Below are 15,919 nucleotides of genomic sequence, written 5' to 3'. Positions count from 1 at the left end.
TGGGGGTTGATACCAGGCGTGGGTTGGCCCTTAAACTTACAGGGAATTTTCCTGGTGGGCCACTGCTCTAAAGGGCCAGTGGTAGACAGGGGAAAGCAGCGCCAAGCCCCAGCAATTCTACTAGTGTTTCTGGGGTCACCTGACTCAGACCCTTCAGTGGCAATGAGGATTGGTGTCGGTTCACCAGTCACCTCCTCCTGCACTGCTGCCAATTTGCAGGAGGAGGCAATGACTGTACCAGCACCCATAGTTGGAGCTGCCGGTAGAATCTCAGCTGAGTGGCCCATGCTGTGCTGCCTTGTGGCACCAGAAGGGGCTTTGCTCTTGTGTCATTTCCCTTTTCCATTCTGCCCCTGGTGAATACATAAGGTTGCCAGGTCCCTGTTCGCCACCCGTGGGAGGTTTTTGGGGCGGAGCCTGAGGAGGGTGGGGTTTGGGGAGGGGAGGGACTTCAATGCCACAGAGTCCAATTGCCCAAGCAGCCATTTTCTCCAGATGAACTGATCTCTATTGGCTGGAGATTAGTTTTAATAGCAGAAGATCTTCAGCTATTACCTGGAGGTTGGCAACCCTATGAATACAACAATAAACATCTTTGGGGAATTTCTGTGAACTGTAGGGCTTCTTCTTTACCAAGTTCTTAACATGTCCCAATTCTGACCAAGGTTCTGAGCTTATTCCTCGGAGATGGATTTGATGAGGTCAGGGGGGAAAATGCCTTTCTGTGATATATTCCGGTTTTCCTTCCAGTCATTCTCTTTTACACCCATAAGGAATCCTCTTTCCTAGAAATAAAAAGAATTTTTAGACAGTTTCCCCCACCCCCCCGCCGAAAGCCTCAGCCAGGAAGGCTGTCTCAGCATATTAAATTGAAAGACAGAAGTGAGTAAGAGATGATTCAATTACTTATGTGTGGGAAATGCATCTGTGGAGGTGCTTCAATACAATCATACAGCAAAGTATGCATTGCCATTTCTAAAGGAGAAGAGAGAAGCTCCACGTAAAAAAAAAATAAAAAAAAAATCCCGAGGGTTCTCAGCACCAGCAAATTGCATTCACATTTTCCAACCTCAAACATACATGAATAACTTCAATTTAAAAGGCCATAACTAGATTTTAAAAATTTGATATCCGAATCCTGCCTTCCGAGTGAGTCTTTGGAGCAGAATGCAGCTGCTAGAGGATCTAGGGGAACTTTTTGTAACATACTGGTTTTCCTTGTAGTCACTCTCCTTTACACCCATATATCCCTATGAACTTCATCGCTGGCCAGAGGAATAGCCCCTAATGGAAGATTGCATTCCTCCCTTCCAGCAAGAACTCCATCAGCAATGGCAAGACCAGCCTGTACCCAGACATTAGCCCAAGGGTGTCAAACGTAAGGCCCAGGGGCCAGATTTGGCCTAGGGTTGCCAACCTCCAGGTAATAGCTGGAGATCTCCTGCTATTACAACTGATCTCCTGCTGATAGAGATCAGTTCCCCTGGAGAAAATGGCCACTTTGGCAATTGGACTCTATGGAATTGAAGTCCCTCCCCTCCCCAAACCCCGCCCTCCTCAGGCTCCGCCCCAAAAAACTCTTGCTGGTGGTGAAGAGGGACCTGGCAACCCTAACCCGGCCCCTTGAGAGCTTTTATCCACCCCGCGATCCAGCTGAGGCCCGATCTGGGCGGTTAGTGTTACTGTTTAAAGCGTGTTTGTATTTTAAGTAAAAAAATAATATCATTAATTGGCTTTGCCTGTGTCTTCTATAAAGTTTGTATCTCCAGTACCTGGCATTAAATTTTATGGTACACATGGCCTGGCCAAGTGACATTTATGTCAATTAAGGGGCATGAAACTGAACAAGTGAAACAATTCAGGTACCTGGGCCTGAACTTTCAGTACAATAATAATTGGACAACTCATAGGAACCTTGCTGTTTCCTCAGCTAAACGTACAAATGAGGCCACAATTCGTTTTGCTTATGTCTGTGGTGGCCAATTAGTTCCCGCCGCTCTACGAGTGTTTAAGGCTAAATCCATCTCCCAACTCCTATATGGAGTTCCCATTTGGGTAAGTGCTTTCAACCAGGACATTGAGAGAGTCCAGTCCACTTTTTTACGCCATATTCTTGGTATTCCCCAACTGTGTAGGGTATGCTGCTCTTTGCCTTGAAACTGTGTAGGGTATGCTGCTCTTTGCCTTTTTGGAGACTAGGGCTTGGATCCAGACCATTAAGTTTTGGTTATGCCTGCATTTCCTAACTGAGTACCCTGTGCTTGGATCCACAGACATGTACTTCAGCTGCCCCTCCAACCCCCACCCCCAGCAGCCAGGGACCTGGCAAATCTAAAAAGCAGTTGTGGGTGACTCTGGGGAGATCATTTAGGGTTGCCAACCTCCAGGTACTAACTGGAGATCTCCCACTATTACAACTGATCTCCAGCCGATAGAGATCAGTTCATCTGGAGACAATGGCCGCTTTGGCAATCGGACTCTATGGCATTGAAGTCCCTCCCCTCCCCAAAACCCCACCCTCTTCAGGCTTCACCCCAAAAACCTTCAACCGGTAGCAAAGAGGGACTTGGTAACCCTATATTGAAGTTCCTCCCCTCCCCAAACCCCACCCTCCTCAGGCTCCACCCCAAAAACCTCCCGCCGGTGAAGAGGGACCTGGCAACCCTAGCTATATTAATTGCCCCTGCCCCGCACACGTGCCATTTCTCCATTCAAAATGGCCTCTGTGGCCTGCCTGAAGGCCTGCTAGGGAAATAGGGCAAGCCCAAACCATCTTCCTGACATTTTTTTAACCTTTTCCATGGCGAAAAGGATCCTGGGGGAAAGCATTTTGGCACGTGATGGAAGATTAATATCAGGGCCCTGGGAACTGTGTTTTGTAGCTAAATTTAATGTCTTGGGATGTGAACACAAATCCCTCCAGAGCATCACGTGTAGTTCGACCCTTTACCACTACATGACACCAGTTAAACAGATAATCAAACGGGGTGATGGATTTCTGAATTCCTACAGATGCCACACACATAGCATGTTCAATTTGCCTTTAACATTTTCTGCCTTCGTAGGAAGTGACTGATCAGGACTGCTGGTGTGGAGTAGAGAGCACAAAGGAGAAAGTTAATGATTGACAGAAGGCTGTGGATATATTTAAAAATGAATAAAGAGATCTAAGGCTTTATGGCAGCAGCTCTACCTGCGGTTCCTGTTCCTGGCTGAGAACAGAGAATACCACAAGGTCAGGTCAGACTTTATGTGAAAGAACAGGGCTATGTCCTTTGCACAAGACATTCCTAAATACACTCTACCCCCCTGTGGACTTGACACAGGCAAGTGAGTGTACGCTCAGTCTTTTGAAAAAGCCAACATTTCTGCATCCTTTTAAGGGTTGCCAACCTCCAGGTACTAGCTGGAGATCTCCTGCTATTACAACTGATCTCCAGTAGATAGAGATCAGTTCCCCTGGAGAAAATGGTCGCTTTGGCAATCGGACACTATGGTCTTGAAGTCCCTCCCCACCCCAAACCCGCCCTCCTCAGGCTTCACCCCAAAAACCTCCAGGTATTTCCCAACCCGGAGCTGGCAAACCTAATGCTTTTGTGCTGAGAAAAGTTGAATGTTGAGACCCATAGTCTCACAATAGCTGTAGTATAACCTATGCAAATGAACTTTGTTTGTACGTATTTGTTTATTCTTAGGTATAAGAAAATTACAGGGCTGTAAAAACTGTATTATCACCAAATTGTTGTCCCCCTCTGCACAAAGTGCAAAGTACACACAGAACCAAGTGTCCCCCCTCCCAAATTCTCAATTGGCCTGTCCTTTCAACTATCTCCTGCTTTCCTTTCTTGTCTGTTTCTCCAGTTTTCAAGTTTGGCTCATTATCTCTGGAGGTGATCGATATTTGTCAATCTATTGGCTTTGTGCCTACTTTTTTTCCCTGGATCACCTCCTGAGATCTTTTGCATTCAAGCTTGTGATTTGGGTTGCTTCCAAAAACAGGTTGCTTCATTAAAAAAAAAAAATTCAAGGCGCTAAAGACTTTAAAAAGATACTAGGAATTCAGAAGAACTAGGAGATCATGGTCATAGGTATATTACTGTGCTTGAGTGATCTAGCAATTACTAATTTTTTAAAAAGCCTTCTAGTGGCTGAGGGGGAATGGTAACTATGGGTAGGGTTGCCAGGTCCCTCTTCGCCATCGGTGGGAGGTTTTTGGGGCAGAGCCTGAGGAGGGCGGGGTTTGGGGAGGGGAGGGACTTAAGTGCCATAAGGGCATTCTTCATGGTAGATTTTGCTTCTGTTTTGCCACGGACTAAAGAAAAACACGATTTAAATCTTTTTTTCATAGCCGCGATTTATCCCCATCAATTATCTGTAGTTTTGGTTTTTCATGGGAACAAAGCACGCTGTATTTGACAACGGTTTGGTCTGTCCCTTTTGCAGGAGCCCTCCCCTTCCAACAGGCTCATTGTTTATGCCTGCCCCAGCTCCGCCCCAACTCCGCCCAGCAGAATACCTCGTGCGGTTCACCAGCCCCAGCGCAAAAAACAAGCACCAGTCCCTCTGGTCTCCTCCATTTTTCTTCCACCCTCGCTCTGTTCTGCTTTGGGAACAGTCAGATTCCAAATTGGGGGGGGGGGGAAGGCAGCGCTTTCCTCAAAGCTTCCCTCTATTTTGTAAAGGTGTGGAACCCATTGCCCTTTAATGATAGACAGGATGGGGGGGCAGGGTATCCATGTGCCCAGAGAAGTGTTTAGCTGAAAGTGGGAATGGCGGGGGGGGGGGGGCAGAGGAAAGAAGGCCCCTGGATTGCGCGCCGGCCATGATCCGGCCACATTGAATAGTGAGAGACAGGAGGGCTCCTAGCTTGCGCACCAGCCCCGATACAGCCATGATCCGGCCACAGTGCATCGAGAGAGAGGAGGGAGATAAGAGCAGGCTGGCTGCCCCTCTTCAGAAGAGTGATGGGAGGGAGTTTCGCCTTGGGTTTTCCACTCTCAGGATGCAAATTTTTCCCATCCAATTTCTCAAAAAAAAAACCCTCCCCTCTGGGGCAGAGGGGCCAACAGCCCCTTCCCTTGAACATCCCCCCCACGGGTCCAGCTGCCCTAGACTGAGCTGCCACCACCACCACCCCCAGCGCGCGAGGAGCACATGGCGTGGCCCCGCCGGTCTCCCCCTGGAGCTGTCCGTCCGACATCCCCCTGGGCTTGGAGGTGTGGGCCCAGCTCCAAGGCCCATCCCGGGCGAGGGGCAGGGAAGGCGTGCGGGGACGGAGGGAGAGAAGTGCCAGGATTCTAGGCAGGCAGGCAGGCAGCCAAAGGGGTGGTATTCTTGTCCAAGCGCGAAACTCCCCCAGCCAATCACCGTTCTTGGGGGAGGAGAAAGGAGATGTCCCGGGGAGCGAAGCAAACATTTTTTCATGGGCATCCGCGCAAGAAAACACGTGTTCACAGGAAAGATCGTTTCAAAAGTGGTTTGGATTGCCTCTCTTTTAACCCGGCTTATTTTGCTAAGGGGGGGAAACCACGGATCTGCAATGAATAACCAAAATTTGACTCCAATGCAAATCAGCATTGAAACAGCAGCAAATGTCCGTGAAGAATACCCCATAGAGTCCAAGTGGCCATTTTCTCCAGGTGAACTGATCTCTATTGGCTAGAGACCAGTTGTAATAGCAGGAGATCTCCAGCCAGTACCTGGAGGTTGGCAACCCTAGCTGCGGGGAAGTGAGGCATGGAAAGTCCAGGGAAAACACCGTGTGGACTCTCCATTGCCACTAGTAATGCCTCTGCATTTGCAGCAGCAATGGGAGTTACACGGAGAACTGTTGCAGCACGGGGACCCCTGCTTTAGCGTATTCACAGTAGGGCTGGATAATTCTCATCATTACTAACAGCAGTGCCAACCCAGTGCCCCAATGTTACCTGTGCCTGTGTATCCGACAGCACCAGTATGATATCCTCTTTTCCAAACTGAAGGTGATTCTCATCATCTGATGTATGATCTTGTGTCGCTTGAGCCTGGGATGAGAAAACCATGTTGCCAATGGAAGTTTTGATTTTCTAGAATGGCCAGCCAGGCTAGTTTAATAAGTTTGGAGATCCCACATGAACCACAATAATCAGGGTTTGCAATATAACGTGAAAGACATGTCTGTTTTGTGGAAATGTCTGTTTTGAATACCTTTTCCCATAATGAATGGGCTTAAATGTCTAAGACCTTGGAATGATGCTCCCCTCCCTTTAGGCAAGCAAAATTCTCATGAATTTACTTTCTGAGCAGCCAAAACCTTAAGGTTTGTACAAGGCAGCAAATGCTTCTCACCTTGAACAGGAAGTCCAGGGGCAGTTTGCTATAGTTCTCACTCTCATCTTCTGAGAAGAAGGTCGAGGCAGTCTACAATAAAAAAGACCCTACATTAATTCAGTTATCCTGTAGTACAGAATAGACTACAACCAAGCCTGAAGTTTTTACTGTACATTTCTGGACAAAGCAAGACCAAAACTGGGTACTCTTTTGGAGAGCTAGTATTGGGTTTTCTATTCTGAGGAAAGTGTGAAATGGTTTAATCACTGTAACTGGGGTTTTATGATTAATACACTGTCACCCACTTTGAGTTCCTGAGAAGGAATGACAGGTAGATAGTGAGAAGACACATTGCTTGGCAGAGCATTCAAAACTTGTCTAGAAAAACAGAAGAAAACATATTAATGCTTAATTTATTTTTAAATCAAACTCTCTGAGCTGCTGGAAGTCAAACTCTCTGAGCTGCAAGTCTCAGCATGGTGTAGTTGTTAAGAGCGGCGGACTCTAATCTGGAGAACCGGGTAGGGTTCCCCACTCCTCCACATGAAGCCTGCTGGGTGACCTTGGGCTAGTCATAGTTCTTTCTGAACTCTCTCAGCCCCACCTACCAAACAAGGTGCTTGTTGTGGAGGGGGGAGGGAAAGCAATGGTAAGCCACTTTGAGACACCTTCTGGTATAAAAACCAACTCTTCTTCTTCAATAATCCCATGTACATGTACGCTGCGAAAGACACTCTGCATATGCTCAGAGAAGATTTCCTAATTATTTTTATAGCGACATTTTTTCTTTCTTCTTACATAATTCAGCAGAAGAAAATGCAAGATTCAATAAATTACATGGCTATCCCAAAAACTTGGATTTTGAGCAGAGGAAAAACGGAAGGGCAAAGCTACACTTTGATATAAAGTATATCAAAGTATCATTGGAGAAAGGGCAATATGAAGGTGTAATGGACTATGGGCTTTTCCACATGGTTTGGATGGGGGAGGGGGGTTCTGGCCCCATACTGCTTTGATTTATCCCGATTTCCACGCACAGTTTTATTCCTTTTCCTTTATATCTCCATGAGGGAAGAAGCTAGAGACTTACTTTTTAAAAAATAAAAGCCGGGGTTTTAGCCCACAAAAGTGGCTGCAGCCTGCTGCCCGAAGCCCCACAGTCAAGAGGCGAGGCACCAAAGCGGTGGTGGCTCCTTCCGGTGCCAACGCCATGCAGTTCCAGCCGCTGCATACATGGTCGCATTGCCGGTTGCAGGCAGCGTTGGCTGGAAGTGCCCGGTGTCGGTGCCAGAAGGAGCCACTGCAGCCTTGCTGCTTTGCCTCTTGACCATAGGACTTCGGGCTGCATGCTGCAGGCAGTTAGGTTGGCTAAAACCCCAGCTGGTGCTGGGGGAAGGCAGAGGAGGGCATGGGGGAGAGCGGGAGAGAAGTGTGTGTGTGTGGGGAGCCACTCAACCCGGGTGCTGAAACGCACCATTCAAACTCCCTACCTTCCTTAGGCTCTGCCCTAAAAACCTCCCGCCGGTTGCAAAGAGGGATCTGGCAAAGAGCAATAGTTATGGATGTAGATATAGATATATAGGGTTGCCAGGTCCCTCTTCACCACCGGCGGGAGGTTTTTGGGGCGAAGCCTGAGAAGGATGGGGTTTGGGGAGGGGAGGGACTTCAATGCCATTGACTCCAATTGCCAAAGTGGCCATTTTCTCCAGGTGAACTGATCTCTATCGGCTGGAGATCAGTTGTAATAGCAGGAGATCTTCTGCCGCTACCTGGAGGTTGGCAACCCTATAGATATATCAGATGACAATTGCAAAGCACCTCTGTTAGTCTCTTGCCTTGAAAACCCTACTGAGTTGCCATAAGTCGGTTGCGACTTGACGGCACTTTACACACACACACACACGCACACTCAAAATGCTCCTGTTCTAATTGTTTTTCTGCTGGTTTGCCAGAGGGCAAATAACTTGCAAATATGCCTTCAGTCAGCAACACCTTGGAACATTTCACACCAAGCCCCTTATTTCCAGCAGTGATTTAACAAGCCGAACAATGTACATGTTCTTGTTTGTTTTTTAGGAATCCAAGCTAGTTTTTCCTGTCAGGCAGGACAGCTTTGCCTGCTTGTGTCTGGCATGTTTGATGCAATCCTGCTTCCAAGTGAGAGCTCTGTGTTTGGAAAACCGGCTAAGCACATTTTTGCAGCTGCAGTAAACCATTCCACGATGCAACAAGGGCCTTGACATGATCACAGACAACCTTTGCTTTAAAGAAAATCAGAATAATCACATCCAAAGGTTTGACTGGCCATTGATGGCTAGATGGACCTTTGGTTTGCCCTGGCAAAACTGTTCTTATATCTGCCCTATTTTGTCCCCCCCTTATTTCTAAATGGTAATTTCAGCCAGTTTCAGAGAGGGGCTTGTGTTAGGGTTGCCAGGTGATGGCTGGAGATCCCCCGCTATTACAACTGATCTCCAGCCGACATAAATCAGTTCCCCTAGAGAAAATGGCCACTTGAATGGCAATTGAACTTTATGGCATTGAAGTCCATCCCTTCTCCAAACGCCGCCTTCCTCAGAGTCCACTCCCAAAATCTCCAGGTATTTCCCAATCTGGAGCAGGCAACCCTAACTTGTGTTGCAGATAGTGGTGCCTATCACCTGGAGAAAAGGGCTGCTTTGAAATGTGGCCTCTATGGCATTATACCCGATAGAAGTCATTCCACTCCCCAAACCCCGCCCTGCTCAGGCTCCAGCCCAAATCTCCAGATTTCCCAACCTGAAGCTGGCAACCCTATCTCCTAAGCTCCCACACCTGGGCTCAGCCAATCATGAGCAGCTAATGAACAGTTGGAGGCCACAGTGCCCAGGTGAGTTTTGTAGTGGCCACTGCCAAGCCTCATAGCCCAGGCAAGACGTGAGCCTGTGACAAAAGAAAAGTAACCTTGCTTCGTGAGTGTAGATCTCCTTGACAGGCCTTCATTGTTCTGGAAATGGCTCTGTCCCGGAAACCATCAGGGCCTGGAGGAGGTGACCTCTCTCCCCAACAGCAGATGGGAGGGGGCAAGTGTGTGTCTGTACATGAAGGAAGAGCAGTTTTCGATTCTGGAATGGACAGAGAAGTCGCCAACCTCCAGGTGATAGCTGGAAATCTCCTGCTAGATGTCCAGATGACCAAGATCAGTTCCCCTGGAGAAAATGGCTGCTTTGGGGGGGTGGACTCTATGGCATTATATCCCATTGAAGTCCATCCTTTCTCCAAACCCCACCATTCTCAGGCTCCACCCCCAAAATCTCCAGGTTTTTCCCAACCCAGAGCTGGCAACCCTAACAGAGACAGATAGACACTTCTAGAAGTTGGCTGAAGCACCTGGAGCACTGGTTCCCAACCAGGGGTCCATGGACCCCCAGGGGTCCACGAGAACGAAATTAAGGTCCGCAAAACAAAGTTCTAAACCCATAACAAATTAATATTTTCAATTAAAAGTTCTCTATTATAAAAATATATATATTCAAATATTATTCTAAGTTTAATGTTTAACTAACAGTTATGATTAAAGTTTATTTTCAAATTCTCGGGATTTTTATTTTGAACCTCGGGGTCCCTGCACCGAACAAAAAAGTCCTAGTGGTCCCTGGTCAAAAAAAGGTTGGGAACCACCGACCTGGAGGGTGCAGAATATCTCTCTCTCTCTCTCTCTCTCTCTCTCTCAGTTGGCTGTCCTGAAGGAATGCCTCTTTTCCCCCACCTGTGGTGTACTTTTCAAGATTTTTTAAAAAAAGAAACACACTGCAAGTCTCTTTTTAGATGGAAAATATAAGAAGATCCCAAGATCTGAAAGGCTGTGCCCTTGTAGGACAGGTGACATAGAAACTATTGAACATGTATTGTTCAGCTGTTCATTTTATCATGGGGCTCATATTAGACTTATTGATCCCCTGATCAGTGGATTCCCAGATAAGTCGGCTGAGTTCCTGTCTAAGAAGCTTCTGATGGAGGTGATTCCTCATTTTTTGCTCCCCACTGCTAAATTCTGCACCACTGCAATTAAAATACACAAAAATAGGGTGGAAAAAAACTGTTAAACTTTTTTATACTTTTATTTTTTTAGTAATCTTAGGATGGCAAGCCACTTTTGTGTCATACACTAATTTTGTAGATCTTATTAATACCAGATTTGTTATCAATTTTTGTAATTTGTAACAGTTTTTACAGTTTTATCAAGTTGGACAATAGGATAAGCTAACTTCTGGCTGGTCAAATAGACCGTATTAATAAACTTGACTTGACTTCACACTGCAAGTCTCCAGTATTCTGCACTCCAAAAGGAAACAAACCCCTGTAACTCCTCACCGCTCAGGAAAGTGGGGAGCATGTAATATCTCACCTGAGTGCTGATGACCTTTGGCGAAACATCTGTTTCTTCAATGCTTCCGTCGCTGCTGACATCATCTTCGGTATTCCCACATTTCTGACAGCTCCCTTCTCCAGTCTGTGTTTGATGGGGCGGCATCTTATGGCCGGCCCCAGTTTCCAGTACAGTGGGGGTAAGCCCGTCATTGGTATTAATGGGTATGTCGTCTTGGGTTGCTTCAGCTTCAGTGGAAGACCCAGAATCTAGATTTTTTTCAGGACTCTCTGAAATGTCGCTAGGTGGCGACTCATTCTCCTGATGGTTCGATTCCTCAACCGGAGCATCGTTCAGAGCGTCTTCAGAGGGCTCGGCGGCTTCCTGTTTTGGTGGAGCTGGAACGTCACTGCTAAGACAGGGTAGAGAACTTCCTTCTTGGTCACAAATGTCACTTGTTTGGGAGTTATCAATCGAAATGGGCCGTGTGGTGTCTTCTGGGTCTTTGTGAACGATTTGGCCTTTGCTGGCCACCTCAGCCAGCGCCTCCGATAAAATCCCTGCTGCTATATTGTTTGCAAATGCCTCGACATTCTGAGGGGTGCCTTTGGAAATGCTTATGGGCTTCTCCGGTACTCCAGCTCGGCTGCCATCCTTGGGCTCTCTCACAGCAGAAGAATCTGACTCAGTGGTATCCGGTGCCTCATTCTGCAAAGCTGTGGCCAAAGATGAGGGGCCCTCTTCCTCCGTTTCACTGGCTCTGCTGGATATAGATGCCGTCTCTGCGGCATGATTGGAGGAAGCAGCCGGAGGAGATGTTGGCGCCTCACTTATGTTACTCCCCGGAGGCATGAAAGAGGAGCTGGTTGGACTTACTGGAGAGGAGATGACCAGGGAGCTTCTGTTACTGCATGAGGAGAAATATAAAGATCCTAAGAACATCTGAATATGCTGCTTCCAATGACCGTATAGCTAGGGTTGCCAGGTTGCTTCAATTGGCGGGCAATTGCCCACCAATCCATGCCCGGCTTGGAAGTGGGGATTGCATATGTGTATACATGGTCATGCCGACACGATTGCATCACTTCTGGTTTACACCCAAAAGCGCCACATCGCAACGAGCCTTTTACCACTCAAACTGGCACTGTGCTTCACAGCTCATACTGGTTGCTCTCAGCTGAACAGACAGATGAAAGGAAAGGAAAACCTTTATTGCCTCAACCCTCCCCCACTATGGCTGCCATTCCCGCCCTCCGCAGCATCACTGGAAGTCTTTAAAAAAATCAGTAATTGACATATTTGCTTATGGCTCTTATTGCCTCTGTATTTGAGAGCTAGCAGCCTGAATAGCTCTGACTTTGGGAAGCTAAAGCCGGGTCGGCCCTGGTTGGATGGGAGACCACCAAGAAAGTCCAAGGTTGCTATGCAGAGGAAGGCAAAAACAAAACCACCTCTGCTCATCTCTTGCCTTGCAAACCCCATGAGGGGTTGCCATAAGTCGGTTGTGACTTGACAGAAGTTACTTATTATATTGAGAACTACACAGACAGTTGTTCCTGTGTGGAAACAGCCCAAGGTAAACTCATTACATTAATGGTTACACATGAACACACGAAGCTGCCTTATACTGAATCAGACCCTTGGTCCATCAAAGTCAGTATTGTCTGCTCAGACCGGCAGCGGCTCTTCAGGGTCTCAGGCAGAGGACTTTCACATCACCTGCTTGCCCAGTCCCTTTAACTGGAGATGCCGGGGATTGAACCTGGGACCTTCTGCATGCCAAGCAGATGCTCTACCACTAAGCCACAGCCCCTCCAACTATACGAACCATAGGTGAATGGGAAATTAATTTACAGTGCAAGCCTAAGAACACTTTCCAGGGGGTAAGCCCTATTGAATAGACAAAGTAAGATTCTGAGTAGGCCTACTGAAGGTAGCTCTCCCAGTCTCCTAACTGGCGCACAAAACGGTTTGAGCTCTGGGCTAGAAGGGATTTTTAAGCACAAATTGCTCATGGCAGCTTCTTTAGACTCAAACTTGCCCACAGGAAAGAGGAAATAGTGTACCTGGAGACTCCTTTAATAATGAAGACTTTATTGGAGTGTTGTTTTTCCAGTTTGCTCATCACATCATACAGGTCGTGGTTCAGCTGGAAGTAGGAGCAACGGGAAAAGCAGCAGTCAGACCCAGCAACCAAAGAGATTTTTCAATATGTTTATTCCATGCAATAATTTAAATATTGGGGGGTGGTTAGCGTCTATATATCCCCTTAATTTTTGAGATTTTTAGTTAATTCTCATTTTCCTTTTTTGACGTTTTATTTTTAAAATGGAGCAAAGAGATAGGGAAAATACAGGAAGAAGAAGATGAAGAGTTGGTATTTATATGCCAACTTTCTCTAACACTTAAGGGAGACTCAAACCCGCTTACAATCACCTTCCCTTCACCTGCCCACAACAGATACCCTGTGAGGTAGGTGAGGCTGAGAGAGTGTGACTAGCCCGAGGTCACCCAGCTGACTTCATGTGTAGGAGTGGGGAAACAAATCCAGTTCACCAGATTAGCCTCCGCCGCTCATGCGGAGGAGTGGGGAATCAAACCCTGTTCTCCAGATCAGACTCCACCACTCCAAACTACCACTCTTAACCACTACACCACGCTGGGGACATTAAAAAAATAGAACAATCCAGATAAAGGAAAAACATTTCTTATATGCATAGATGTTACATGGCTGCATGGCCTACATAAGTCAAGACAGTTTACCCAACACAGAAATATAGTGTATAGTCATATCAAGACTTTGTCAGTTCTAGCCTTCTAACAACAATTGTTCTACTGTACTCTATTAAACCTTTGTATGTTAAACCTCTGTTCTCATTTTCATTCATCTTGCTCTCCCAGAAATAACAGGATATAGTATTTGACAACAGTTTTATTTGTATTTTTGTGTGTAAAGAGATAGAGTGAGAGAGACAGTATGGTATAATGGTTACAGTGTTAAGACTAGGATTTGGAAGATTCAGGTTCAGCTCCCCACTCTGCCATGGAAGCTTGCTCGGGGCCAAACTAGATGTGCGTGTCCTCGTGGCTGCCACCGATGCCATTGTAAAGTCATTTAAAAATGCTGCGAGGCCACAATCCTAATCAGGCCCACAAGGCAGACAGCTAAGGCTGGAAGTGTGTGTCTGGCCCAAGGTCACCCATACGGTTCCCAGCTCCAGATTGGGAAACACCTGGACATTTTTTGGGGCGGAGCCTGGGGAGGGCAGGGTTTGGGGAGGGGAGGGACTTCTATGCCATAGAGTCCAATTGCCAAAGCAGTCATTTTCTCCAGGTGAACGAATCTGTATTGGCTGGAGATAGAGTTTCCAGGTCCCTCTTTGCCACCGGCGGGATGTTTTTGGGGCGGAGCCTGAGGAGGGCAGGGTTTGGAGAGGGGAGGGACTTAAATGCCATAGAGTCCAATTGCCAAAGCGGTCATTTTTATCCTGGTGATCTGATCTCTATTGGCTGGAGGTCAGTTGTAATAGCAGGAGATCTCTAGCTAGTACCTGGAGGTTGGCAACCCTAGTCACCCAGTAAGCTTTCATGGGAGAGTGGGCATTCATACTTGGGTCTCCTAGACCAGGAGTGTCAAACATAAGGCCCGAGGGCTGGATCCAGCCCTTTGAGAGCTCCTATGGGGACCACAAGCCAGCCAAGGCAGCCACCCCACCTCCATCTGGGCTGGTGACTTTTATGTCATATTCGGCCTTTGTAACAACTGAGTTTGACACCCCTGTCCTAAATCCTGGTCTGCATAACTGACTCTCATGTACTACTCCCATAGAGGAAGTACTTCTGCTATCTAGTGGTTCTACCTTTCTATGCCCAGTTCAGAGTGGGAGGGAAGAAATAGGTTATGCTCCAGGTTTCTAGACATTATGGTTACAAAGACATATGTTCAAGTCTTTTACTTTATAGCAGGAATTTAGCAGATTTACCCTGGCCTGCAGTCACTTCCTTCTTACTTTGAACTAAACACTTTCATTTAGAGTGCCAACTGCTCTGAGTGTGTATGTGTGTCTACAACAGTGGCTCCCAAAGTGGGAAATTCCACCCCCTAGGGGGCGGTGGGATTACCTAGGGGGGCACTAAGAGGCAAGGGGGCAGCAAGGGGGTGCTAGAGGAAGCCCCTTTAACGATGTTGTTCACTAATTTACAATAGAGCAAGCTATGGCACCATGCCGGCAAATTTGGTGGAAACTATCAGACTTTCCCCCCCAGACTTTGAAGAGCTCGTACCACTGGATCAAGTTCATCAGTTTTGTTGCATAAATTTCAACTAAAAAGTTTTAATTTGATTTTGAATAGATGTGCAATTAATTGTTACTGTTTTGAAATTTTATTGTTCTTATCTTTAGTGTGTGATGCAAACCCTTATTTTGAATAATGCTTTTTACAGGATAGGGTAGGGGGTGCTGGGGTTGAGTTTGTGGAACCAAGGGGGCGGTGGCCTGAAAGGTTTGGGAACCACTGGTCTATAAGAACATTATCAAGTGAAAAGATCCCAGCAGAAATTCTAAACAAAGAGGAATGGGGAGGGGGGGGAGGAGGCAGCTTAGAATTCTTCTGGAAACCATTTAGATATTGCCTGCAACTATTTGTTTGCTTACCTTACTCATTTCCTTGTAGAAGATATCTCGCAAATTGGAAATATTCTGGAATATGGTCACATAGCATGCAATTCGACTGGATAAAATAACATGGAACACAATGAAACCAACCAGCTCCCAAATGTTAAGAGAGTTGACCAGTACAATAAGGAACAACATAACTATATAAAGACACAAACCAAAACTGGTGAGTCTATATAAGACCCGATCTACCTATGCAGCAGAATCATAACATACTGCTTTTCTTGGAAAAGGCTTGCCTAGAACTTTATCTCCTGATGTACTAGTTTTCTAGGGGAATGAAACTTTCCCTTGCATTGGAGAGGGTTTAAACATGTATAGTCCAACAAGAGATACAGCTCATGATTCTGCGTTGAGAAAACCAGGATGCCAAAAAGAGCTAAAAGGTTATTGTCTACATTTTTTCTTGCTTGCTGAAGCAGGTTATTTTTCTAACATGGGAGAACATTCAAACATGCATCCTGCCCTATCTGCATCTGGAGTGATGTCACACCTGCTAATTTGCCCTCCTTTGGCTGGTACGATTGCTCTCTTTAGTCCTAAAGTGCTGCCAGGTGAATCCTCAGTTTCATTAAAGGGATCTAAT

General features: G+C 46.6%; 1 protein-coding gene across 1 annotated transcript in view; it reads right to left on the bottom strand.

The window, feature by feature from the left end:
- Window positions 1-674: 674 nt before the first annotated feature.
- BIN2 (bridging integrator 2) overlaps window positions 675-15,919 on the bottom strand; it is a 36,190-nt gene continuing 20,945 nt past the window's right edge. Inside the window, exons 8-13 of the mRNA XM_056864902.1 lie at window positions 15,313-15,388; window positions 12,724-12,806; window positions 10,697-11,564; window positions 6,328-6,399; window positions 5,928-6,023; window positions 675-785 (exon numbers count right to left, since the gene is read on the bottom strand). Coding sequence (XP_056720880.1) covers window positions 675-785; window positions 5,928-6,023; window positions 6,328-6,399; window positions 10,697-11,564; window positions 12,724-12,806; window positions 15,313-15,388 — 1,306 coding nt within the window. The remainder of the gene's footprint in view (window positions 786-5,927; window positions 6,024-6,327; window positions 6,400-10,696; window positions 11,565-12,723; window positions 12,807-15,312; window positions 15,389-15,919) is intronic.

Source organism: Euleptes europaea, chromosome 1 (assembly GCF_029931775.1).
Source record: "Euleptes europaea isolate rEulEur1 chromosome 1, rEulEur1.hap1, whole genome shotgun sequence".
Taxonomy (NCBI): Eukaryota; Metazoa; Chordata; class Lepidosauria; order Squamata; family Sphaerodactylidae; genus Euleptes; species Euleptes europaea.
Note: the sequence above shows the minus strand (reverse complement) of the source record. Positions and strands in the feature narration are given on the sequence as shown.